Source organism: Neopsephotus bourkii, unplaced genomic scaffold (assembly GCF_033783945.1).
Source record: "Neopsephotus bourkii isolate Nb327-2 ecotype Australia unplaced genomic scaffold, CSIRO-AGI_Nbou_v1 NB_788, whole genome shotgun sequence".
Classification (NCBI taxonomy): domain Eukaryota; kingdom Metazoa; phylum Chordata; class Aves; order Psittaciformes; family Psittacidae; genus Neopsephotus; species Neopsephotus bourkii.
In genome coordinates this window covers 242,552-269,357 of record NW_026901284.1, presented here as the reverse complement: position 1 = coordinate 269,357, position 26,806 = coordinate 242,552, and the positions used below count along the sequence as shown (strand labels likewise).

At 40.4% G+C, this 26,806-nt stretch overlaps 1 protein-coding gene across 2 annotated transcripts in view; it reads left to right on the top strand.

Annotated features, from left to right (window-relative positions):
• Window positions 1–26,548, top strand: part of SLC24A2 (solute carrier family 24 member 2) — a 49,457-nt gene extending 22,909 nt beyond the window's left edge. For both annotated transcript variants that reach the window (XM_061355283.1, XM_061355282.1), the window contains 6 exons: window positions 2,589–2,684; window positions 4,040–4,128; window positions 17,411–17,539; window positions 23,937–24,026; window positions 24,430–24,596; window positions 26,229–26,548. In XM_061355283.1, the coding sequence (XP_061211267.1) occupies window positions 2,589–2,684; window positions 4,040–4,128; window positions 17,411–17,539; window positions 23,937–24,026; window positions 24,430–24,596; window positions 26,229–26,478 (821 nt within the window). In that variant the 3' untranslated portion in view covers window positions 26,479–26,548. The remainder of the gene's footprint in view (window positions 1–2,588; window positions 2,685–4,039; window positions 4,129–17,410; window positions 17,540–23,936; window positions 24,027–24,429; window positions 24,597–26,228) is intronic.
• The last annotated feature ends 258 nt before the right edge of the window (window positions 26,549–26,806 follow it).

The window sequence follows — 26,806 nt, the reverse complement described above, 5'->3', positions numbered from 1 at the left end:
TGACCCTGTGCACTGAAATAAAGAGGTTGCTTGCTATTTATCAGTGTGGTTTAAGGTTAGATAATCTTCTGCAGGCAATTTTACTCTAGGTGCCATGTACCAAAAAAGGTAATCTTTGCAATGTGTTGTGAATGGCTAATTATTTTTTTGGAACATGATGAGTTAGTGAAAAAATAGGGACTGCTAAAAAGACAGTACTGCTTATCAAATCTTTCTGGCATTTTTATTACTTTCCAAGTGATTTCCTGTTGACAAATTAATTCCACTTCCCAGCAAATGGTAGCTGCTAGTCTCTGTGGACTGTAATATGTTTCTTCACATACGAAAGTGTTGCTGCAGGGGGTTGAAGCTCCCATTTGTGAGAGGGAAGAGGGGATTTCTTTCTTGACTAATCATTTATTTTTGTGTGTCTTTTGGTTTAGCTTGGAAATAGTCACTGTTGCCCAGCTGAGTTAATTGTGACTTTTCACTGTCACTTCCTACTGTTAATCAATTTTGTGATTCCTGTGAATTATCTTTTCTTTTTAAGCCTGTGCTGGTTTTGCTGCAGAACAACAACAGTTTTCAATGTATTTTTTAACTGAAGATGGAGAGCTAAAACTGCCCTGTGTGGTAATTAGTTGTCTTAATTAGAAGTGTACTGGTAATAGTGTTATTAATTAGAAGTGTACTGTACTATATTCACCAGTTACACTTTTTTGAATGTTTAAAAAAGACTTACAGAGCAATAGACATGAGGGTAACAATAAAGAAAGGCAGATATATCATCTTTCTACACTGCACAAACTGCCATAAGCTGTCCCAACAGTCCTTACATAGAAAAATAAACCACTGTAGAGGAAGGATTAAATTAATTTCACTTAAATTTGACATCTTTGACATGACCTAGCTTGAATGTGTCATTTGGACTCAGTGGTCAATAGACAGTGAGAGGACCTGAGGCCTGGCTTAGTATGGAATGACTTGCCACAGAAACAGTCTAGACTAAGAGCTGCATGGTTAACCTCATAGGAGACAAAAAGCACCTGTCAGATTGAAAAGAAGATTTACCTTTGAGAAGCTGTATTGAAATCCCATGTTCTGGAGATTTCTTCTTCCCCTCTGAAGTATTTGTAGAAATCACAGACACATAGTTAAGTCCAAAGTAACACAGCTGATCACAGTCACCATCATGCTATATATGCGTTCGTCTGAAATTCTGTTATGATATTGAGACCTGAAACTATTTTGTTTATAACAGCCTGATTCATTTGTATTCATAGAATCATAGAACAGAATCATAGGATAGTTAGGGTTGGAAAGGACCTTAAGATCACCTAGTTCCAACCCCCCTGCCATGGGCAGGGACACCTCACACTAAACCAGGCCATCCAAGGCTCTGTCCAGCCTGGCTTTGAACACTGCCAGGGATGGAGCACTCACAGCTTCCTTGGGCAACCCATTCCAGTGCCTCACCACCCTCACAGTAAAGAACTTCCTCCTTATATCCAATCTAAACTTCCCCTGTTTAAACTTTAACCTGTTACCCCTTGTCCTATCACTACAGCCCCTAATGGAGAGTCCATCCCCAGCATCCTTATAGGCCCCCTTCAGATACTGGAAGGCTGCTATGAGGTCTCCACGCAGCCTGTCTTCATATGCTCCCGTCCCCTGATCATCCTTGTGGCCTTCCTCTGGACTTGTTCCAACAGTTCCGTGTCCTTTTTATGTTGAGGACACCAGAACTGCACACAATACTCCAGGTGAGAACTCACTAGAGCAGAGTAAAGGGGCAGGATCACCTCCTTTGACCTGCTGGTCATACTTCTTTTGATGCAGCCCAGGATACAGTTGGCTTTCTGGGCTGCGAGCGCACACTGAAGCTGGCTCATGTTCATTTTCTCATCAACCAGCACCCCCAACTCCTTCTCTGAAGGGCTGCTTCAAGTCTCTTCTTTTCCCAACCCGTATCTGTGCCTGGGATTGCTCCGACCCAGGTGTAGGACCTTGCACTTGGCATGGTTAAACTTCATGAGGTTGGCATCAGCCCACCTCACAAGCGTGTCAAGGTCCCTCTGGATGGCATTCCTTCCCTCCAGCGTTATCAACTAAACCACACAGCTTGGTTTCATCGGCAAACTTGCTGAGGGTGCACTCAATCCCACTGTCCATGTCAGCGACAAAGATGTTGAACAAGACCGGTCCCAACACAGATCCCTGAGGGACACCACTCATTACTGGTCTCAAGCTGGACATTGAGCCATTGACCATAACTCTTTGCATGCAGCCAAATTCATCTTCTGTTTAGCTTGAAATCCTACACCGTCAGTTTTATAGGTGGAACTTTACTGACTGCTCTCAATGAAAAATAATAGCATTTGTTCTCAATTTCTTGTTCAATTTATCACTGAATTCGCATAATAGAAAAAAAATCATTAAAAAGAAATGAGAAAATATACATGAAAACATCAGGTAGTTTTAATAACATTTGCTGTTTGAGGAGAGATGGCAGTGGATTATCGGCACTGATTTATGGAGCATAAACTGTGGCAAAGGAACTTTGCATCTCAAAATGGCTGCATTTAAATAATGAAAATGCTTTCTTTTAGGAAAGTTCAAGGAAAGGGCCTCAATTCTGCATAAGATCGCCAAAAAGAAGTGCCAGGTGGAAGACAGTGAAAGGCAAAATGGAGCTGCTAATCATGGTGAGTGCAGCAGTACAGATTTATCACCTGTTCGTAAGGGCCTTTTTAACTGTTTTATTTTGCTTGAAAATCCTTAGGGCTTACTTTCTCCTTCTACTTCATTTATGCTATGTTAGTAAAAAATTCTGATTCCCTGTGCAACTTCTGGATGGGATGGGAGTTAACTGCAAGAATAGAAATCCAGTTAAGGCTTTTAAAGTCCCCTGGCAGGGCTGGATAGAAAAAAGCAATGCTAATTTTGGGTATGTACTGAAGTTACAGAAATAGACAAAAGTTAACTCACAGCTTATATGTGATAATTTAACTAATTAATTGAGCTGCTCTGGAGAACATGTGTTTTATGTGATATCACCCTTGTCACAAAAGAAACAACCTGTATACTATTTGCTTCCAAAATCAAGCAGTTGGATGGGACAGCGATAATGTTGGCTGTGGGGTTAAGAGACAGCACACATGCACTGAAATAATTACAAGCCGTTTGGCACTCCACTGTGGCTGTGATCTTGGATTTTTAATTTAGAAGAATCTCAGTATAGGAGTAATGCAACCAGACAGCTGCTTTTACTTCTGTACACAAAAGCACCCCATGAAGCATGTTGAACTTGGGTGAGACATTTCATATTGCTATTCCCAATAACTTTATGTTGTCTGAGGGATTTTTAGCCATTGCAAAAAATCTAGTACATACTTACAGAGATAATTCCTGTTTAGAGACTTCTGTGGTAGTCAAAGAGTAAATGTAAGTAAATTGCCATCAGAAGCTAAAGGCCCAATTTTATCCCTTTAATTCCCATGAAAGTTTAGCACAAGGACGACAGGATTCTATTTTAAAGATCGTCTGTTACTGGATGTTATTATACTATCTATTTACTATTTTCCCACATTTTTTGCATGAGAAGGAACATGAGTACAGCTTGGAAATTACTAATTGCAGGGGTTACTGTGTTATAAAAGTTCTGTCTCACCGAATATGTCCCCTTGCCTGTAAATGCAACATGCTGCCTTCTTTAACATCTGGGGAGAATGCTATATGTCACTTTTTACATGAAGGATTACTTTCAGTGAGTCTAGCATAAAAAAGAGCATTGAATATTGCAAAGAACGTACATTTTGCTAGGACATGAGTGCTAGTAAAATAGTTTGTTCAAATGCAAGCTGACCACTCGAAAGAATTTTATTAAAATGTGTACTGGTCAAATGGAAAACAAAATTTTTGTCTCTTTTAAAGGCACATACTGGTTCATCATCAGTATGTGATGGTTTACTTAATATATGACAGCAGTTTCACTAATAGATTTGTTACTTAATATTTTGTTCTGTTGTTTTCCCACTCTTATTTATGGACGATGACACAGAAAAAAGTACGAAAGTGGAAGTTGCAGTAACACCACCAAGTGATTCAGGACCAGTGCAGAATGGAATCGCACATAATGTTGAAGAAGAGGTTAATGTCTTTTTTATTCTTTTTATTTTAATATTGGTAAATACATTGCATGCTTGATTGTGCTTTTCACTAAAGTATACATTTTAATAGCAAGAAGCTGTTAATATGAACTGTTTACAGTGTATTTAATCTTCATTTACAACTGAGCCAAATGTACCGTTTGCCATATATAAAAGCTCTTCTCCTGTGCTCCTGCCCTTCAGCAAAAGGCAAAATGGTACTCCTGGATGTACTGTTTTAGGAAATTTATTTTTTCTTATCAGATAAGATGTTCACAGCCCTAAATATAGCTAATAGAAATTGTTTGTTTATCATCACCATTGCACACACCCTGTTCTCTTGAAAGGGTCGTGTTGGGCTTCATGAGATAGTTAAAAGTAGTTGTAAATGATGAGCTGTACACACAGACTTCATCTCCAGCCTGTCTTCCTTTATCTTGAGACAAGTAAGAAAATAAGGTGAATGAGCTACGGTAAACTAGTGTTTGCATGACTGTTCTTGCATATGGTTACAACCTGCAAACAAAGTAATTATACACCTAAATGTATTTATTTTAGCATATAGCTTTGGTAGATAGTAACTAACTCATAATGTGTCTGTCTTGCACAATGTCTACTAAACCAGCTATACAGTTAAGCTAGCGTCTTTCTTGAGCACATTGCAACTCCCAATTTTGCTGACTTCAAAATTTGGTCCTGCCAGGTCCTTTTGTAAGGTTTTTAATTTTTTCAAGAAAATTATTAATACTACATGCATCCCAGGTGGGCAAACAAGTGGAAAAATGCTGGTGAATTGATTTTGCTAAACATGGGCACTGCTCTTTCAGACTGAGACAGCAAAAGCTGCATATAAAGTCAGTCTTTAAAAATAATCCTTGACACAGAAGCTTCAGTGGTTTTGTTTGAACAGTTTTACTTCATAGCCTTCTCTTGAGGCCATAGTGACACAAGAATGTACTACAAGAGAAGGCTGAGCAGTGGTCTATACTATAGCATGAGCTTTGCCTTATTAAAAGTGGGATGAGCTGTGTTGCATTAACATACAGCAAAATCATGCAAAAAAAAGCACCATGTTTTGTTTTGAATCATCCCAGGTTTATAGCAAGTTGATACTTGCTTATTTATAACTTAAGAAAATTATTAGTCCAAGTCAGAGATCATCAGGGGATGTAAAAGATATGGGTAAATTTTGTATCCTGAATGATCAGTAATGCTAATAATGACTTTCCTGAGGGAAGGAGACTGTAGTAAGAACATTAAATCACCTTTTCTGTTACTCTAAGTTGTTCAGAGTGACGTGCCACTTAAAGATCCTTGTCAGCCCAAGAAAGCGTTACTTTTATGTAAATGAGATGAATAAAATCAATGTAATAAAGACTCTCAGCACTGCACTTCAACACTCAACACTTTAAGGTAAGGAAAGATCAATTTTCAGATCCACCTGGAGCCTGTTCTGAGAGTGCAACCTTATCACTGCAGTGAAATAGGTCTTTAGACTATTTTTTAACTTCAGGAGGAAAAAAACAACAACAAAAACCCAACAAAACAAAACAAACCCTCCACCCCCTCCCCCACCCCCCAAAAAATAAAAATATCCAAAGCAGAGTGGCTTTTAGACTTCTGTTATCAAAGGTTAATAAGGTATGGCATAGCCTGATGTAACCTAGTAGGGTGTATGTAAATCAGTCCATGGGATGGGTGAAAATTTTGGTAGACTCTAATAGAGTTTAGTAGCTTGAGAAAGCAACTGGTCTTGCTTTCTAAGATCTTTTTCACTGAGATTGTTCATTGAAAACAATGAAGGAAAAGTGATCTTAAGCAATTGCATGTCACGGCAATGTCCATATGCTATCATTTTGCATTGCAATGAAGCAGTTTCTAAGCTTGTTCAGAAATCTGCAAGGTCAAGGAGCCTTGTCATTCAAGACAATGGTTTCAGTTTCAAGCAACTGCACAGTAAGGAGGAAATATCATTGCAGAAGTACACTACTCAGCAATGTCTTCCTCTCCTCTCCCTTTAGACATTTTAAGCTTTCAGTGAGGAAGGGTTTGTAACTTCTATGTTCATTTCAGTAAGTACTGAAAAACTACTGTGCTGTATCAGAGGTAGTATACTTTATTTGTCTTTATCCAAATGACAGCATGTAGCAAGCAGGGAGGTTTGTAGCTGACAGAGGAGTGATTCTACAGATTCAGCTCCATCAGTCTGAAATAAAGGATTTTAGGTGTCTGCTCTCACAATAAAAAATAGCAATTCCCTAATAACATTTTGAGATGTCCCATGCTGGGTTCCTCCCCAGTAGCCTTTCTAATTTCAACTTTTTCGGTGATAGCCTAACAGCTGCTGCTATCTCAGGCTGTTTCATTTATTGATATGCTGGAATCTCCTTTGAAATTTAAAAATATATATTGGAAGTTTTGAAAAGTTTCAATAAAAATAGTCTACTCATTCATGTAACAGATAAATAGATCTCTATGACACTTAGGACTCTTCTTTGCTGAAAGGTTCTCTGCCTACTGTGTGCTGTACAGGGATCCCTTCCTCAACATATGACCTAGCTTTTTGTGCACAGCTTCTTCATACACTTTACCAGGCTGCAGCATCACTCTGAAGCTAAAACATGGCTATTCAGTTTACTTCTGCTTTGTATACTGGCTTACTGGACAGAAATAAGATTAATCCTGATTTATAGAAGTGTAGGCAATGACAGAATCATAAAGCATTTACATGTCCTTTTTCTTTGACTAAGAGTAGATTTTGAGGAAGGTAAATTGGTCGTTGCCCTCCCAAGTCTTCTGCCTAGCTTTTCCAAACTTCATGTAGACACTACCTACCCCTAGGAAATAGTCTGTCTTCAAAGACAATGGTCTTCTAACAGCAGCTGTGTTCAGGGGAGTAATACTGAAGGTACAGGATAGTATGCCAGCCACTCCTCATCAATAGCCTCTCCTTCTCTTTAAAAAACTAGCTCATTGAAGTTGAGCAACAAAGAACAAAGACGTTACAGCTCATCTTGAGCTACAAATGCTCTTGAATTTGTATCTTTTTGCAAACAAGTGTTCTCAGTTTTACACTGAGAACATAAATTGTTTCCATTTGATGAGTAGAATTGTCCTGGGTTCAGCAGTAGCAGTCATTTTTTCTCCTTCTTAGTAGCAGGTGCAGTGCTGTGGTTTTGACTCTCAGCCTGAGAACAACGCTGATAACACCGATGTTTTTAGTTGCTGCTTGGTAATGGTTACTCTGACCAAGGACTTTCTGAGTCTCATGCTCTGCCAGGGGGGAGAGGAACCTGGAAGGAAGCAGAGACAGGACAGCTGACCCAAGCTAGCCAAAGAGGTATTCCATACCACAGCACGTCATGCCCATGGGGCAGTTACCTGGAAGGGTTAGATCACTGCTCAGGTCAGGGTGTGTATAGGTTGGCGGGTGGTGAGTGGTTGTATTCTCTTCCCTTGTTATTTCCCTTATCATTATTATTCTTGGTGGCAGCAGCAGTGGTTTGTGTTATACCTTAGTTACTGGACTGTTCTTATCTCAGCCTGTGGGGTTTACATTCTTTCGATTCTCCTTCCCATCCCTCTGGGAGGGGGGGGGAGGGAGTGAGCGAGCAGCTCCGTGGTTCTGGGTTGCTGACTGGGCTTAAATCATGACAGATCTTTTTGGTGCCCAGCGTGAGCGACAAAATTCAATTTTTTTTAATCTCTCCATTTGTCTCTTCCAACCCCACTGTATTGGTTTTCCCTTTTACCCAGGCCTTTAGTTCCATTCTTTTCACTCCACTCTCCTCCAGGAAAACTCAGCTGACCTCTTGATAGCCCAGGCCCTTGAGCAGCAAGATAAACTTATGCTGCTTGTAGAGTTCAAAAATGCTTTCCAGAAACTGTCCCTAGCAACTCATTTATTTGTCCTAGAGAGTAAGACTCATATAATCTCACTTCAACCGTAAGCAGAAGCAGATCTACTACACTTTGATAAAAGCAGGATCCTCAGCTGAGGACAGACGGCTGTGGTCTTCTTCCCAGACCCTAGCCAGCACAGCAGGGAACAATACCTCCTCACACCATACAGTCTAAAAGACATTCCTGCTTCATTTGTAGGCAGAAATTGCCTTCCCTTCTGCTAGATATTGCATCTTCCTCAGGGATTTTGTTCTACTTAGAGCAGTCTGTCTCTTAACCTTTTTAGCAGGTTGCCACAAAGGAGAAATCTCTGTTATATAAAACTTCATAAAGTGGTACTAAGCATGTATGAGAAAATAAAAGAAGACTAAAAGAACACTGTCTTATTAAATGTTTTATAGGGTGCCCTTCACAGAAATTACCTTTCTGGGAAGTCCAATTGTCTCCCTTCCCCCCGCCATCTTCTCAACAAGCATTTCATTAAGTGTGCTTGGTCACACGCGTTTTAACCTGTGGCTTTCCTAAGAATAGTTTCCAATCTGAAGATAACACCTTTTCCTCCCACACACACATGCACATATGCACATACACACACAAACACACACACATGCACACACTTTTACCTGTTTCCATAGAAACCCCACTGGAAAATGTTTACATGCCAACCATGTCAGAGGGAGCTTTTCCACAAAAATAGGCAGCATCTTAGGAAAATGACTCAAAAGCTTTATTGTTTTTTGTTCAATCCAATCTGCTTACCTGAGCAACAGTGTGGTAAAGCACGTTTTGCCTTCTTCACCAAAGAAGTGCAGCAGCAGCATGGTGTGCTGCATTCCAGGATAGGGCCCCTGATGGGGACAGGTCTTCCCCACTCTGGAGTACTCTGCATCAAATTAGCATGATGTGAATCTGAGTAGTGTTGCATTCTGTGACTCAGGTTATGATTTTGGACTACATTAAATATTCATATTCTGTAGGGAGAGTGTAGAGGAGATTAGAGCAGCCTTTGTTGTAAGACCATGATATATTCCAGCATCCCCAGTATTTCTTTGACCAGTCTTAAAAGTTACATTTTCCAAAGCCCAAACGTTTTCTCAGTTGCCACACTCACTCTAATGTAAATGACTGCATCTAGTTTGTCATTTTGTAACTTAATGAGAATGGCACTGCCATCAGAAGAGATCAATCTTTATTTTCCCAAGGCTATTCAGTTGCCTATTCCACATTTTTTTTCTGCTCTATACCAGTTTCACTTACTTGAAAACTAGAAAAATGAAAAATAGCATGAAGACAAAGGCTTATTCTTCAAATGTACCTCCATCACACCATAGCTGTTATTTCTTCTGGTGGGCTGACTGCAGTTTTGACTATTACATTCTGAGTATTTCTTTTCAAATTTCCTGAAGAGTGTTGCCGTTAATGTGGGCATAATAAACTGTACATAACCTGCAAGAACTGTGCTTTAAAGTGTTTGTTCAAGAGCCTAGGACGACACAAGCAGTAAGAATCTCAAGCAAATGTTTACCTTGCTCCTTCCCATAGGCTCCACTCAAAAAGTAGCCCCTAATGAGTTTACAGTTGCAGAGAGGATTAATACAAATTTTTTGCCCTAAGAAGAGTAATCATATATAAGCAATGCATTCTGAAATCTCAGATTTCGTTTTACTCCCTACTTGAGTTTTACTTAAGAATTCATGAGGAGAAATGTTTTCTATCTTACTTTCCCCATAGAAATTGCATTCTACTGTACAAGCTTACTATCTCACTTCTTTTACATTTGTTTTTTTTTTCAAGTGAGAGGTGGAGCATAAATGGTCAATTCAAGTTACAGACAAGAAACAGAAAACAGAGACCTGAAGCTGTTCACAGTAGGGCTCAACTGCCTGTTTTCTGCCTTTCTAGTGAAATAAATTAACATGAGATTTGCTATTCTGAGGAGGAAAATTATTTTCAATTCTGAATATTTCTACTTACCTCCGTGACAGGTAACATTTGGAGACATCATATTTTTTTCTAAATTCACTCACTGTGAGAAGTTGGGTTGTACAGAGCTTTCCAATTCCAAGAGAAGAAAAAAAAAAAACCCTTGGCTGTCTTTGGCAGTACTATTTGGTAAAGAGAAAAAAATTGCCTATTTATAGGTAGTATAATATCTATACTTTAGCATAAGCAAATTGAACTGCAGGTAGTTCCTGTCTGCAGCTTCCTTTCTTCTGGAGTCCTAATGCTAATTCTGTATTGACCAGTGATACCAGGCGTCAAAATGCATGTGAAATATACAAGCATGAGAATTTATAGCTCAGCTCTTCAGCTTAGTTGGGCTAACAGAATAATCCTCAGAATATAATATTTAGAATTCCTGTGCTATAGCTGTTGTAACAATACAGATTAGTTGGTAAATAGTGGAAGATTAAGTATTTCAGATAAGTTTGAGGTGTTCCATTGTACTTACTTTCCATTTTTTCCTACTATAAGGAAAAAAAGTATAAAAATGCAGTTTGATGTTGTGCCAGAAAAGCAGCTGTTTTTCCTAAGATGAGTATAAGCATCCATGGAAACAATGATTTAATAATGTTTACTGAAAGCAGTGACTAGATTGTGAGTTTAGCAGATGGAGTTTGCTATAAGCTGTTGTTTGTAAGCAAAATATATATTAAATGTCACAATATGTTTTGTTTATATAAAGTGAAACATAACATAATTTCCTCTGTTTGGAAAAATTTTCTTGAGAGATTGGGGAAAGTTGTCCGACCAGTCCTGAGCAAAACAGTAAGAGATTTCTTCTGTGTGATTACAGGCAAGTATTAGATAGATGTTCTTGGATGAACAGCTTGTGAAATATGGAGCTTCCAGAGATTTGGTGTGTTTTTTATTGTTCATAGTGAGTTGTGTAAAAGAAGAATTTAAGTAGCAAAAGCAGGGTTATAATTTACATAGACTCATTTAAAAGAAAAGAGTATTTGATATATATGTGTAAAACAAAATAGAGCAAAACATTTATAATCTCATTTCTTGAAATTAGGGAATCGTAACTATATTTTTTATAGTTTAGAGATGTACCTCATTAACCCTCATCTAATATGCAAAGGGATCATCTTTCTATTAGAGAATTAATTTGGTTATCATTGTTGATTATTATTTGCTAGGGTACCATGTCCACCCAATCTAGGCATGAGTGGCTTATGTCTGTGGTGGTCAGCAGTGCGCATGTGTGTATAATAAAAAGACAGTCCTAAGCAGAAGCAAGAAAAATTGAGGAAACAAGAAATAAGAGCGGAGAGGATTAGGACAGCTAGTAGGAATTTCATAGAAACACACTAATGACTATTATATATGAAGATCTAATGTAGCTTATGTCTAATGACTGGAGCACCAGTAGTGTTCTTTTCTGCCCTTCCAGTTGCAGGGAATGAAAGGGAAGAAACAGGAAGAGCCAGCAGATCAATACCTGGCTCTGAGTCTGGTGTCACCAGGAGTATTTTGGGGTTTTTGATAATGGGTTGGTCTACATGATGCCAGACCTGCTGGCAAGTGTCTCAAAGAGGGGAAAGATGCTTTGCATAGGAGTTAGCAGGGCTCATTGAAAGAGCTTTACATTAGATTTGAAGGGGGGAAGGAATAAAACCATGCTCACTGGATATAAGTCTGGGGGTAGCATGCCAGTGCTTTGAGGGATGGGGTGCTAGCAAGGTCCTCAGTTCTGCTCCACCATGTGCTAAGCACACTGGAGCACATTTGAAATGTGCCTGTACTAATGTGCACAGCACCCTGGCCACCTTAGTGGAGGTAGGGATGGAGATCCCCATGGCAGGAAAGATTCAATGGTTGTTGATGTGTTAGAAATAACAGAAGCACCTGAGAACAGTCACACAGGAATTAAGGCTTCTTTCCCACAGAAGAAGGCAGAATCAGCAGCCCAACTGAAGTGCATCTATACTAATGCACACAGCATGGGAGCAGGCAGGAGGAGTTGGAAGCCATTGTGCAGCTGGAAAACTATGATGTAGTTGTAATTGTGAAAACATGGTGGGGTGCCTCACACAACTGGAGTACTGCAGTGAATGGCTATAAACTCTTCAGACAGGATAGGCAAGAGAGGAGAGGTGGTGGAACAGCACTGTATGCTAGAGGGTGTTTTGGCTGTCTAGAGCTGGACGATGGATAAGGATCAGGGGAAAAGTCAGTAAGGCAGAAATCATAGAACCTAAATTTAACTACTGCCACAAAACCACATTGTAGACTACCCAGCCAGGGTGAAGAGACAAATTAAATCATAGAATCATAGAATAGTTAGGGTTGGAAAGGACCTTAAGATCATCAAGTTCCAACCCCCATATCTAAACCATATCACCCAAGGCCTCGTCCATCCTGGCCTTGAACACTGCCAGGGATGGAGAATTCACAACCTCCCTGGGGAACCTATTCCAGTGCCTCACCACCCTAACAAAAAAGAACTTCCTCCTTATATCCAATCTAAACTTCCCCTGTTTAAGTTTTAACCTATTACCCCCTTGTCCTATCACTGCAGTTCCTAATGAGGAGTCCATCCCCAGCATCCCTGTAGGCCCCCTTCAGATACTGGAAGGCTGCTATGAGGTCTCCATGCAGCCTTCTCTTCTCCAGTCTGAACAGCACAAACTTTCTCAGCCTATCTTCATACGGGAGGTGCTCCAGTCCCCTGGTCATTCTCGTGGCCCTCCTCTGGACTTCTTCCAACAGTCCCATGTCCTTTTTATGTTGAGGGCACCAGAACTGCACACAATACTCCAAGTGAGGTCTCACGAGAGCAGAATAAAGGGGCAGGATCACCTCCTTCAACCTGCTGGTCACGCTCCTTTTGATGCAGCCCAGGATACGGTTGGCTTTCTGGGCTGCAAGTGCACACTGAAGCCAGCTCATGTTCATTTTCTCATCGACCAACACCCCCAAGTCCTTCTCCGCAGGGCTGCTCTGAATCTCTTCTTTGCCCAACTTGTAGCTGTGCCTGGGATTGCTCCCACCCACGTCTACGACCTTGCACTTGGCATGGTTAAACTTCATGAGGTTGGCATCAGCCCACCTCACAAGTGTGTCAATGTCCCTCTGGATGGCATTCCTTCCCTCCAGCGTATCAACCGAACCACACAGCTTGGTTTCATCGGCAAACTTGCTAAGGGTGCACTCAATCCCATTGTCCCTGTGTCCTGGGTTTAGCAGTAGCAGTCATTTTTCTCTTTCTGGTAGCTGGTGCAGTGCTGTGTTTTGACTTTCGGGCTGGGAACAGAGCTGAAAAAAATGATGTTTCAGTTCGGCCAATGACTTTGTGAGCCTCATGCTCTGCCACGGAGGAGGGAAGCCGGGAGGAAGCAGAGACAGGACACCTGACCCAAACTGACCAAAGAGGTATTCCATACCACAGCACGTCATGCCCAGGAGGTAACTGGGAGTTACCCAGAAGGGCAGAGTGGACTGCAGGATTGGAGGAGGTATCGGTCAGTACCAGTCCATGGCCCCGTCCGTCCCGCCCTGCTGCTGGAGCCCATCCGTATTACAAGTCATTGCCATAAAGTACAGTGAGACAGGAACCTTAGCCCAAGCCCCACACTTGATAAACACTAACACAGCGAATACTGGCTCTAAGTAAATTACAACATTCTGAAGCTGTGAGATCAAGAGGAACAACTCTGAGAGCCAATAAATCATAATTGTGACGAGTGACTATTAATCCAGTCAGATCTGTCGTTATCTCAACCCCTTTGAGCCCCACGTTGGGCGCCAAAAAGAACTGTCGTGGTTTAACCCCAGCCAGACCAGTTGTTCACCCACTCCCCCCCTTCTTTCCCTCCCCCTACTCCTGGAGGGACAGAGAGGAGAATCAGAAAGAATGCAACTCCCACGGGTTAAGATAAGAACAGTTTAGTATCTAAGGTATAACACAAATCACTGCTGCTACCACCAATAATAGTAATGATAAAGGAAATAACAAAGGAATAGAATACAACACCTCATCACCAAGCGACCAATAACTCACTCCCCCCAGCCCGACCAAGCACCGACCGATACCTCCTCCAACCCTGCAGTCCACTCTGCCCTTCCTGATAACTCCCAGTTACCTCCTGGGAATGACGTGCTGTGGTATGGAATACCTCTTTGCTCAGTTTGGGTCAGGTGTCCTGTCTCTGCTTCCTCCCGGCTTCCCCTCCTTACTGGCAGAGCATGAGGCTCACAAAGTCCTTGGCCAAACCAAAACATCATTTTTATCAGCTCTGTTCCCAGCCCGAAAGTCAAAACACAGCACTGCACCAGCTACAAAGAAAGAGAAAAATGACTGCTACTGCTAAACCCAGGACACCATGTCAGCAACAAAGATGTTGAACAAGACCGGTCCCAACACCGATCCCTGAGGGACACCACTCGTTACTGGTCTCCAACTGGACATTGAGCCATTGACCACAACTCTTTCGGTGTGGCCATCCAGCCAGTTCTTTATCCACCGAGTAGTCCATTCATCAAATTGATGTCTCTCCAATTTAGAGACAAGGATGTCATGTAGGACGGTGTCAAACGCTTTGCACAAATCCAGGTAGATGACATTACCTCCTCTACCGCTGTCCATCAGTTCTGTAGCCCCATCATAAAAGGCCACCAAATTGGTCAGGCAGGATTTCCCCTTAGTGAAGCCATGCTGGCTGTCACCAAGCACCTTGTTGTTTTTTATGTGCCTTAGCATGCCTTCCAGGAGAATCTGCTCCAAGATTTTGCCAGGCACAGAGGTGAGACTGACTGGTCTGTAATTCCCCGGTCGTACATTTTCCCCTTCTTGAAAATGGGGGTTATATTTCCCTTTTGCCAGTCATCGGGAACTTCACCTGACTGCCATGATTTTCCAAATATGATGGCCAGCAGCTTAGGAACTTCATTTGCCAGCTCCTTCAGGACCCATGGATGGATTTCATCAGGACCCATGGACTTGTGCACGTTCAGATTTTTAAGATGGTCTCGAGCCAGTTCCTATCCTATGGTGGACCCAAGGTCTTCATTCTCACAGTCCCCGCATCTGCCTTCCAAGACTTGGGTGGTGTGGTCAGAGCCTTTGCCAGAGAAGACCGAGGCAAAGAAGTCATTCAGAACCTCAGCCTTCTCCAAATCCTGTGTAGCTAGTTCTCCCAAGAGCTTCCTGAGGGGGCCTGCATTCTCCCTAGTCTGTTTTTTATTTGCTATGTACCTGTAGAATCCCTTCCTGTTATCCCTAATATCCCTAGCCAAGTTTCATTCTAACTGGGCCTTACCTTTCCTAACCTGGTCCCTAGCTTCCCAGGCAACATCCCTGTACTCTTCCCAGGCCACCTGTCCTTGCTTCCACTTTCTATAAGGCTCTTTTTTCATTTGAATTTTTCTCAGCAGCTCCTTATCCATCCAAGGAGGTCTCCTGGCCCTCCTGCTGCACTTCATTCTAGTTGGGATGCAACACTTCTGAGTTTGTAGCAGGTGATCCTTGAAGACTAACCAAGAGTCTTGGGCCTCCCTGCCCTCTAGGGCTATATCCCATGGAACCTTACTAAGCAGGCTCCTGAAGAGTCCAAAGTCTGCTCTCTTGAAGTCTAGGGCAGTGAGTTTGCTGCACGCTCTTCTCACTGTCCTAAGGATCTCAAATTCAACCATCAAGGAGCTGAAAGAAGTCTCACAACTGCTAGCCCTTTAAGTGCAGCCTTGGAAAAGGTCTTCAGGTGGTCATGCTTTAAGAAAAAGTGATACTGGTGCCAGTCATTTTTTGTAAGAAGGAGTACTGATAGTTTAATGACTATCTAGAACACTTAGAATTAATGCTGTTTATATTAATATAAGTAAACTGTACCATTCTATATTCATTAGCATATTTTATACAATGCTTTCAGACAAGTCTGAAATGGACTTGGAAATGTAGGAGAACCGTGATTGTCTATATAGCTTCAGGTTTTACTATAATATGACCTGTGGTTTTGTGGCAGCAGTTATATTTGGGTTCACATTAAGCTTCGTCTATGTATCAGAGTTCATAATGTTAACTAATGCAGCTTTCCCTTACATTCATTCCAGTATCTTTAAAACTAGTTAGTTACAAAGTGATAACAGGGAATGAATTTTGGGATGGGACTCATTTGTGTTTAGATGGGTAGGTACTACCACATGAGCTAGCCTAGAGAAAATGAGATTACTGCATAGTGGTATTTCGTAAACAAGCAGAATATTCTGCCCTTCTGACAGAGCATGTGAAGGTCAAGTGATAAACCAGAAGATACCTAAAATGGCACCACCATATGCATGTTTAGGCAACTGGATTCCAGTGTGTATGTCATATCATCATTATACTTGTCTTCTTAACATTGCAGAAGAGAATCACGCATCATTTGAACATTGCAAATACTGAGTTTTCATCATAAAGATGAAAATAAATAAAAATGTATTTTCAGTACGATGTAGTTTAAGCCCAGCTGGTAGCTCAGAACTGCGCAGTTGCTTGCTCACTCTCTTTCTTCTTCCCCACTGCTCCCAGCAGGATGGGGAGAATCAAAACAACGTAAATCCCATGGGTTGAGATAAGAACAGTCCAGTAACTAAGGTATAATACAAAACCACTACTGCTACCATAAATAATAATAACAATAATGATAAGGGAAATAACAAGGGGAGATAATATAAAACTAAAAGGAGAAAAGGTAAAAAAAAACTATGAATACAAGTGATGTACAATACAATTGCTCACCACCTGCTGGCTGATACCCAGCCTGAATCCAGCAGCGATCTGGCCTTCTGGGTACCTCTCACCAGTTTATATACTGGGCATGACGTGCTGTGGTATGGAATACCCCTTTGTCTAGTTTGGGTTAGGTGTCCTGTCTGTACTTCCTCACAGCTTCCCATGCCTCTCCTCATTGGCAAAGCATGAGAGAGTGGAAAGTCCTTAATCAGGGTAAGGGCTGCTTAGCAACAACTAAAAAAATCAGTGTGTTACCAGCATTCAGTTCTCAGACTGAAGCTGAAAACACAGCACTGCACCAGATACTAGGAAGGAGAAAAACAACTGTTACAGCTGAATCCAGGACAAAGTATTAGTTTCTACAAACTCTGAGAATGCATATTCAGTATTTACATTGCAGATAGGCTGGAGACAGGGACAGGCATGACACCCACATTTGTGTGGTTTTATTGTTGCCAAAATTATTTCCCTTTCATATCTTCAACCTCAGTGGATAGTTCAGTATTGCTTTGAAATTCATGGAAGCTAGGTGTGGTGGTAATGCAGTGTTTTCAGACCCCGTGGATTCTCACCGAAACAGCACAGTCCTCAGGACTCCTGTTTAAACAAACCCTAACCTCATTCATCCACTTTAATATTCTACTCACTGTGGCTTTTCTTACAGAATGAAGAGGATGAGGACCAGCCTCTTAGCCTGGCCTGGCCTGACACCCCACGCAAGCAGTTCACCTACCTTCTTGTATTACCCATTGTTTTTCCACTGTGGGTTTCACTCCCAGATGTCAGAAATCCTGTAAGTAACTGTCACTGTATGTCAGTATGTTTTGCACAACAGGGTGGCTATCTAAATCCCAGAAATAGACTGTAGTGGATTTATGTTAAACTAGAGACAATGACTTTTTTTGATAGTTTCTTCTTTGAAGAAGAGGTCACAAGATCAGTCTTCAAATCTTCACATGGGTGCTTATGGGCAACGGGTTAGTAATAGCTGTATAAAGGTTGCCATTCATAGTCACTATTTTTTTATGATACAAAGTAAAAGCTCTTGAAACTTCTTTAGGGCCTTCACATTGGCATTTCTAGATCCCTACTGAGTATCAAATAATTGATGATGAAGTCTGTCCATCTCCAGTGCACTAAAAAGTTTAAATGGAAAGATTTTAGTCTGTCTAAATTTTCTCTGTGTTTCAAAAGTAATGAATATTCTTTTAAATTAATGTTTTACTAGACCTTTCTCTTCTACTCATTATCTTCTTATCTTTATACTAGAACAAGATACGTAAGTCCTTCTGTGTGTAAAATACTTGCTAGCTTTGTCCCAAACACAGCTTGAAGTAGTTTAAGACTGATTATTGATAAAAATTACTTATTGTTATCAGTTCTTACCACTTTCTTATTAACGTATACAAAGAAACCAGACTGGGGAGACTCATGGAAAGTAAAAGATAAAAAGTCAAGAACCAAAAAAAATCCTACTGTAGTTTTCTAATCACTTTTGCTATCTGTATCAAAAAATGGATTTTAAACTGCTGCAAGAGGGATGTGCAGCGTACAAGGTTATAAATCAACACCATGAATTCTTTTTCCGTACTCACACACACTCAAAAACTTTCCCATAGCACACACTGAAAAACTGCAATTCAGTGCAAGAATCAAGCTAAAATAAGACATCTGATTTGGTTTTAGATAAAAGTTTCTGACATTTTCCTTTCCAGTCGTTAAGCTTTCTTTTCTTCAAGTTTTCAGTCAACTCTAGTAAACACTTCTTTTCTGGTAGCACATAGAGCATACTTAATGAATTTCAAGATTGTTTATTTCTGTATCTATGCCCTCGTTTTATTATTCAAACCCATCCCTGTAATTTTTTTTCATAGTTTGGCCCAAAATGAACAAGTACTGCTAAGAAATAATTATGTGCATTATTTTGTATTTTGAAAACTGAAGTTGACATCAATAGATATGTAGCTTTGTCCAATATTCTGTACTGTAGAAATGAGAATAGTAGTGGTTTTGTAAAGTGGTATCTCAAGAAGATGCGTGCAGTTGTGTGGTGCATTTGATTATTAACAATAGTACTGTTCACAACAAGACTTGCATGCTGACATCCTACAACTAAAATATCCTGCCATAACACAAAAGATAAGACCAGATACATCAATGGCAACAGAGTTTTAAAATTTCATTCACTGAAAGGAGTAACATTTTATACAGAAGTAAGAGAAATGCAGTTTGTGGTTACATGTAGTAATAACAGAAGACGTAACAGGCTGTATCAGTATGACAAGCTGCTTACTTTGAACATTGCTGTCGAAGAATTAACCAAATGCTTGCATAAACCGTGTAACTTTTCAAGGATACTTCATTAGTGTGTTTATCTGTGAAACATTCTCATTTATGCCTGGGTGCCATCCCTTCTAAAACCTAGTAACACAGCTCAGCATGTGCATCAGAAAACAACTTTTCATGAAATCTGTAAGGGCAAAGTTAAACCTAAAATAATACTTTAATAGATTTTGTAGGCCTGTCATCAGGGGCTTGTTTTGCAAATGTGGTAATTTTAGTCAGAAACCCAAATTCTGCATCAGGATGCTCAGATTAGCATGTGGGTATACAAAATGAACATTTGTGTGCTATATACTGATTAGAGAGACCATATGGAGCTTTTGTCATCCTCTGTGGGAGTCCAACTTTTCAAAAATGAGTTGTCATTTCTTCCTAGAGTCTCTTTCCTAAAGTATGTTTTATCTGCACATAATGGAGATGGTTTGACTGCATTTACTTATATACCAAGCTATATTTGCATCCACGAGACCCAGAAGCCTTAGAAAAAACGTTTTATATACGAGGTCTCCAGTTACAAAGTTACCAAAGCCCTTGCTGCCCTAATGTTCTTGTGCACATATATGCAGGTTTTTATACACTTAGAGTAGATTATGCATTAGTTCAACTAACTCACAACTGATTCAATAGCTGGCATGTTTTAATGTGTGTTTAGTGCCTTAATCATACCTGCTCGCTTTAAGCCACTATATATTAAAATCCTTACTATAACATCAATAATGTTGCTGGCAGTACACCAGGTGTAGGTGTGCCTTGGGGAATTTTGTACCTCACTTTTTGTTCAGGTGTTTTGAACAACAACAGGCATTTTTCCTGAGCTAATAGCTTATTTCCCCAGTGCCTCTGTAAAGGCCACAAAAATTAACTGTCCCACATCCTGTAGTAAGGGCTATTGAAATATTGAAAGGAAAATTGACACAACCAAGGTGGCCTAGTGAATCAGTGGCAAATATTGAGTGCCACCTCTGTTATTATAGCCGTGCTTCATTGTCCATCCCTTTATGTTACAGGCCATAAAAATGGCTATAGGGGCTGTAGTCCTGCTGTCGCTGGACCTGTATGGGGCAGTTTGTTGTAACCCTGCAAATTTCCATTACCAACAAGGAGCAACAACTTACATGAACTCTTGTTGCCATACAGAGATGCACTGTTACCAAAGGGAAAAGGACAAGATATTAGTGCACAGATGCCCTTACAGGAGCAGGTTCTGAGTAAACAGATTTAAGCACTGTCATGTATGAAAGGAAAATCAAAGCTTGAAATGCAGATAAATTTATGTAGGAGACAAACATTCATTCAGGTTAAAGGTAAAGTAGATGATAATACTGGCTAACAATAAGACACTTTGCAAATTATTAAGCACTATTTTTTAGTATCAGGCTCTTAGAAGAAAAACCTTCATACTTGAAATATTCTTGCTACTTAAAGTCCTGTTTTCAGACAGGCATGACATCAATACAGAAATGTACCAAGTGTCCTTGAGATTACTGGTAGACAGGAACAGTACCAATCTGACCAAACTAATGTGAAACTACAAAATTATTTCTCTTCTGTTAAAAGAGAATGGCATATGAACTGAAGCAGCCATGGCTTTTTCTCATTTGTCTGTTACCATGACCACAACAGAACCAACTTGTAATACACTAGGCTCTCTGTCTTTATAAAGCAACCATGACAACAAGAAAAGGTGAAGAGAGTGGTTGCTGCTGTCTGCTGTCTCTGACTAATTCTTCCAGGAAAATGCTTGGAACTGACATGTCTTTATATTTCCAAGAACTAGGGAGTTGCAAAGAGGTAAATCTTGGAAAAATGCTGTCATTAGTTACAAAACGAGCATGATTATTATTGCATTCGGGGGGGGGGGGGGGGCAATAAAATCCAGCATCCAATAAAGAATCAGCACTCTGATTACTGCTTTTTAAAAGTTTCATCTATATGCAAATGTCCTGGGTTCCGCTGTAACAGTTGTTTTTCTCCTTCCTAGTAGCTGGTGCAGTGCTGTGTTTTGGCTTTAGTGTGGGAACAATGCTGATAACACACCGATGTTTTAGTTGTTGCTAAGTAACGCTTACTCCGATCAAGGACTTTTCAGTCTCTTACGCTCCGCCAGTGAGGAGGGGCACAAGAAGCCGGGAGGGAGCAGAGACAGGACACCTGACCCAAACTAGCCAAAGGGGTATTCCATACCACAGCACGTCATGCCCAGTATATAAACTGGGGGGAGGTACCCAGAAGGCCAGATCGCTGCTGGATTCGGGCTGGGTATCAGTCGGCGGGTGGTGAGCAATTGTGTTATGCATCACTTGTGTTTATTGTTTTCTTTTCCTTGTACCCCTTGCAGTTTTATATTCTCTCCTCTTGCTATTTCCCTTATCATTATTATTATTGGTGGTAGTAGTAGTAGTTTTGCATTGTACCTTAATTACTGGACTGTTCTTATCTCAACCTGTGGGGTTTACATTCTTTCGATTCTCCTTCCCATCCCACTGGGAGCAGGGGGGGAAGAGGAGGGGGAGTGAGCTGCTGTGTGGTTCTGAGTTACTGGCTGGGCTTAAATCATGAGAGCAAATTATATAGCAGCACCTATGGAGTCCATTCTTGATTTCATCAACTGTAGTATGTACAAGCTTTAAATTTTGCCCTTCTTGAGTTAAACGTTCCGCCTTTTAAAATAGGTAATTAGGCTTCTAAACCTTTTAAGTACTCTTAGTCTTGAACTGCTGCTCATCAGGTAAGTTTATTGGGAGAGGACTGGCTAAGACAGGCTAGGAATACACATGATTCAAAGTTACTGACTTGTCATTCTTAGCCATCTGAATTCTGTGGGTGTCTTACTCAGGCAAGGTCCTGTTATTTTGGAAGACCCATTTGGTATATATATTCACACTTACAGACAGCTATTACTGCCCAGTACAACTCTTGGTGTATTAGTTTTACATAAGCCAACGTATGCTAATATCTTCAGTGTTGTATGGTGATTATTCAGATTGCATTGATAGGAGGTGCTCTGTGTAGGTTTTGTGACCAGTTACAACAAACTTATAATTTCATCATCTCTTTCACTGCATGTGTTGCCAGAAAATCACAGCTTTTACAAAGAGGACAAAAAATGTTGAAAGTTGAGAGAGGTGGCTACTAAGAATGGTGAAAAAGAAGTGCTAGCTGTTTAGTTTAAAAAAAAAAAAAAATATTTACTAGCTAGATTCATTCATTCCTTCCAGGCTCAATTCTACTCACACTGGTGTCAGACCACCAAGAGCCAATTTGTGTTCCCTCCAAGTCGTATTCCTTTTCAGACTAGGGTCTTCTCTTCCACAGTGCATATAAAGTATTGGTTTGAAAATGAAAAGTGCATCTTAGTAGGGTTAAACATCAGAAGCTCATCATTAGATTTTCTGATTTGATAAAGATTTAGAACTCTGATTTGAAAAAGTAACTGGTTACTCTGTAGAGTTAAGAAGGGTTTAAGAAGCAGGTGAACCAAAGTAGCCTGGGACATCTCTAGAAACAGTGCTTGTGACAGTAATGGAGTTTATAGATGTAGAAAAGGAAAAGGTTGTTTCCAGGTGCCACTGGGGCTATTTGTGCCTATATTTAAAGATAATTAATTTAAGACACCTACTGGAATGATTTTCTTACTCCAACAGAAGTTTAATTTTTTATTTATATGTAAGGGATTTTCCGAGCATTGTTAAATCTATTTTGCATTTAATGTCTGTTTGTGTGCATATTGAGTTGTGGAATTGTATAGGTCATGTTAGTCAGTGCTTACGAGCTCAATTTTCAGGAGGGCATTTAGCATTAGGCAAAGTGCCCGCAGGGAGAGAGTAAGTGTTCTATAGCACAGCTCACAGCTGCACCTGCTGCTAGAGCAGATACGGACCTTCTAAGTGTCCAGTCCTGTTGGTGAGTGTGCACAACTGCTTTTGCTGACTTCTACCTTTTTCCCATTAGTCATGACCTCATTTCAGTCTGTTTACATTAGCAGAGTCTACACAATTTCAATGAGCTGCGGACCAGCCTTGCTCTTTTCTGATTCTGCTAACAGAGTGTCATTCCCTCATTACTAGCTCTTTAACAACCAGCTCAATTCACTGAGCACCTCTTACTCCCCAGGAACAACATTAGGTTGTTCTCTATAAATGGCTCTTGTGTCTGTTACAGAAGAAAAGATGGCTGTACAGCTCTCTAAACTCTAAAAAAAAGAGGGGTTTATCATGACTTGAGCAAACTGAATCAGCAAAAGGCAAATAGTATTTTCTCTCCAAAAGTCATGTTTGGGGAAAGCCCTGCAGTCCTCTCTGCTGTCACAACAGGACAGCTAGGAATGACCCCCAGGCTAATGCATCTGCTGGTGCTGCAGGGGTATGTCTTGCAATAGAGAGAGGTACAGGCAAGGTGTGCTGCCCAAAAACTCTGGAGCAAAAAGTGGAAGTGAATTTAGTGAGGAATTACCAGGAAAAGGTAGTTCAGGATCAAGCAGCAGCTGGAACAACTATTCAAACTGGCATAATTTACTTCCAAAAGCAGTCCTACTGATTATTCATGAAAATTCGTAGTACTCTAGTAGCGGCACATCAGAACTTGTCTGAGGTAAGGGTCTGTGTTCAGAACGTCAGTGCCCATAAAGACTGTGGTTTCATTCAAGACTTGTAGCACCCATTCTTACTGCAAATTTCATTTTAAACACTAATTGGATTTAGACAGTGATTGCCTAGTACAGTACTGCAGGTGTGTTTCCTTCCTTTAGTAGTTAACTTGATCTCTTTTTGTTACATTCTGAGAAACAAAAATACAGCATGTCATCCTTCAACACAGGTTTTCACTGTCTCTCTCTGTTTCTGTTGCAGAAGTCAAGAAAATTTTTTCCTATCACATTTTTTGGCTCTATCAGCTGGATTGCATTTTTTTCTTACTTAATGGTCTGGTGGGCGCATCAGGTAAGGAGGTAACGCTGATACAAAATACAAGCCCTGCATTGTGTTTTGCACTGTGAGACATCATTTAGAATCAGAGTCCATCATCTATTGCATGCTGAGTAGTGCTTTATTTTTGGAACTGCAACCATGGATGAAGCAAATTACTACTCAGAAAATGAAAAGAGGTTCAGAGAACTGTGATTGTCTTGACCGTAGGACTTGATCCTTCTGGTAATGTCAGAGCCATCAGCAACTGCTTGTCTGTACCTACTGGTTCTATTTGACAATCTTTCTCCTGAAACATGGAGAAATCTGTGAATATGAATAATTCTTCAATCTTGCCTGTATTATCCAGGTGATATTGTTGTTATTATTATTGTTGTTGTTATTATTATTATTTTCTGGGTTTGCTTAAACCCTTTAGGTTGGAGAGACCATTGGTATTAGTGAAGAAATCATGGGACTGACTATTCTAGCTGCTGGCACATCTATTCCTGACCTTATTACCAGTGTTATTGTTGCCCGTAAAGGTCTGGGGGACATGGCTGTATCCAGTTCTGTTGGAAGCAACATATTTGACATCACAGTGGGGTAAGTCCTACAGCAAGAAAATTGTCTATTTTAACACCTCTTTTGTTCTTAGCATATTGCTGTGGTTTTGCCAAGGTGTTGCCTACTTGAAAAGTGATGCCACTGAAGCTGAAAATGGAGAATGATGCAAATATGAAATGGATGTTACTGTGCTAAGTTCTCAAAAGTTTATAGACATTTGCGTGACAGAATTGTTACAAATTTGTTGCCTAATTCACTCTTTGATACACTGCTTCACAGCAGCTCTAGCATAATAATGTGTGGCATGTGGTTGGCATTCAGATTCTGTTTCAACTTTTTGAGACCGAGTTAGAGGTGGTCCAGAAATGTTGTGATCGATGCCTTAGTGTTTCAAAAACATGCAGGAAATATACAGAAAAACTCTGTCTTTATTCCCACATTTCCATCTTCAACACAGGAATAGAGGCACCGAGAATCATGTCTGTACTCTCAGTGTCTCCATCTCTGATTTTTGTTTCCTACAACACATGCAGAAGAACAGGTCTAGTCATAGTCACAGTTTTGAGCAGCCGTCAGGTCATTATTTTTTGCTGCTGAAAAGATACCAGCAACTGCACAGGTACAGAAAGGGATCCTGAAGTTAGAGTGAATTATAAATGGCTTTTTTACTCTATTAGCTAATGGCAGTACCTTTGGACACAGCATTAAAAATGGGCTACTTTTTTCTATTAATCCAGAAGTATCAGAACTACAAAATCTATAGGGGGCATTGCAAAAGGGTGCATAGGGTGCATTGCAAAACTTTTCTCTTTTGCCATGCCTTCTTAATTTTCTTAAAATTTGTAGTCTTCCTGCCAACGTAAATAGCTTGTCCTGTACACATCTGCTAGACCTGGTGTATTTATATCAGAAATGGCACAGTAGAGCTGTAGTGTGGTGTAGTTAGTACCGAAGCTGTAACAAATTATTCTCTCTTGAACTATTTATTCAAGGGTTGAATGCTGTGAGCTTCTGACAGCATTATTCATGCTTCCTAAGCCTGCTAAGCTCTGATCAGTGGCTTAAATATTTATTTCAGCTTGACATATTCCAGGGGGATGTTGCCTCATTCTGTGGCATCAGAGATGAGAAATGCAATGACAGCAAATACAGAAATAGAAATTAAGCTGGAGTTCAGTTGAAGTTCGCATTTTACATAGGTTTATACCATAAATGTGGATCAAACTTTTATAGGACAATTTTGGGGCACGGTGCCTTACAAAGTGATGGTTCTTTGTGGCAAGAATGTGTCTTTATGTGATGTACTGTCCTGTCACACAGACTCTTGTAAAGAGAGTGTAAGTGGTTCTTCCACAGATGGTCTGAAATCTAGAAACAAATGAAAGGGGTCTTCCTGCTCACAGGTGGGATTCCAGGTGATTTGACGGCCAAGAGAAATAGAATTCACCAGTGTAACTGGTGGAAGAGAGCCTAAACCGTGTGTATTCTCCTTGGGAACCATGAGCAAGCTAACAAATCAGATTTGTGTACATATTAGGAGAGTTGAAACGCTTCCTGCCTTTCTTTCTGCAGGAAGCCTTTGGTGGTATTTTGAAGTGCCCCCAGAAGCTTTTTCGTTACTTTTCCTGCACCTCTGCAATGTTTCACATTTATTTTTTTATTTCTTAACAGCCTGCCTCTTCCATGGCTCCTGTACGCTGTCATTAACAGCTTTGCCCCAGTGACAGTCAGCAGCAACGGTCTGTTCTGTGCAATTGTCCTCCTTTTCATCATGCTGCTCTTTGTCATCCTCTCGATTGCTTTCTGCAAGTGGAGGATGAATAAGATCCTGGGTTTTCTCATGTTTGGGCTTTATTTTGTGTTCCTGATTGTCAGTGTCCTCCTGGAGGACAAAGTGATCCAGTGTCCTGTCTCCATCTAGGGAAAAATGCTGTTTTGAGGAAAAAAAAGAAAAAAAGGAAAAAAAGGAAAAAAACCCCAAACCAACCAAACAACAACAACAACAAAAAAAAAAACTTATGAAAACAGCCAAAACCAAACAAAAACAAAAAAAAAAACAAACCAAAACCACAAACCAAAACCAAACCACCCTCCCCTCATCCAAACCCACATATATTTATTTAAATATATATATACATCAATATGAAACAGCAAAAACCTACAATGGAAAGTTTCTGTGAGAATAGCCTGTGGACTCCTAAATTTCCTCTCACTCATTTTTAAAAGAGAGGAAGAAAGAATAGGGTACA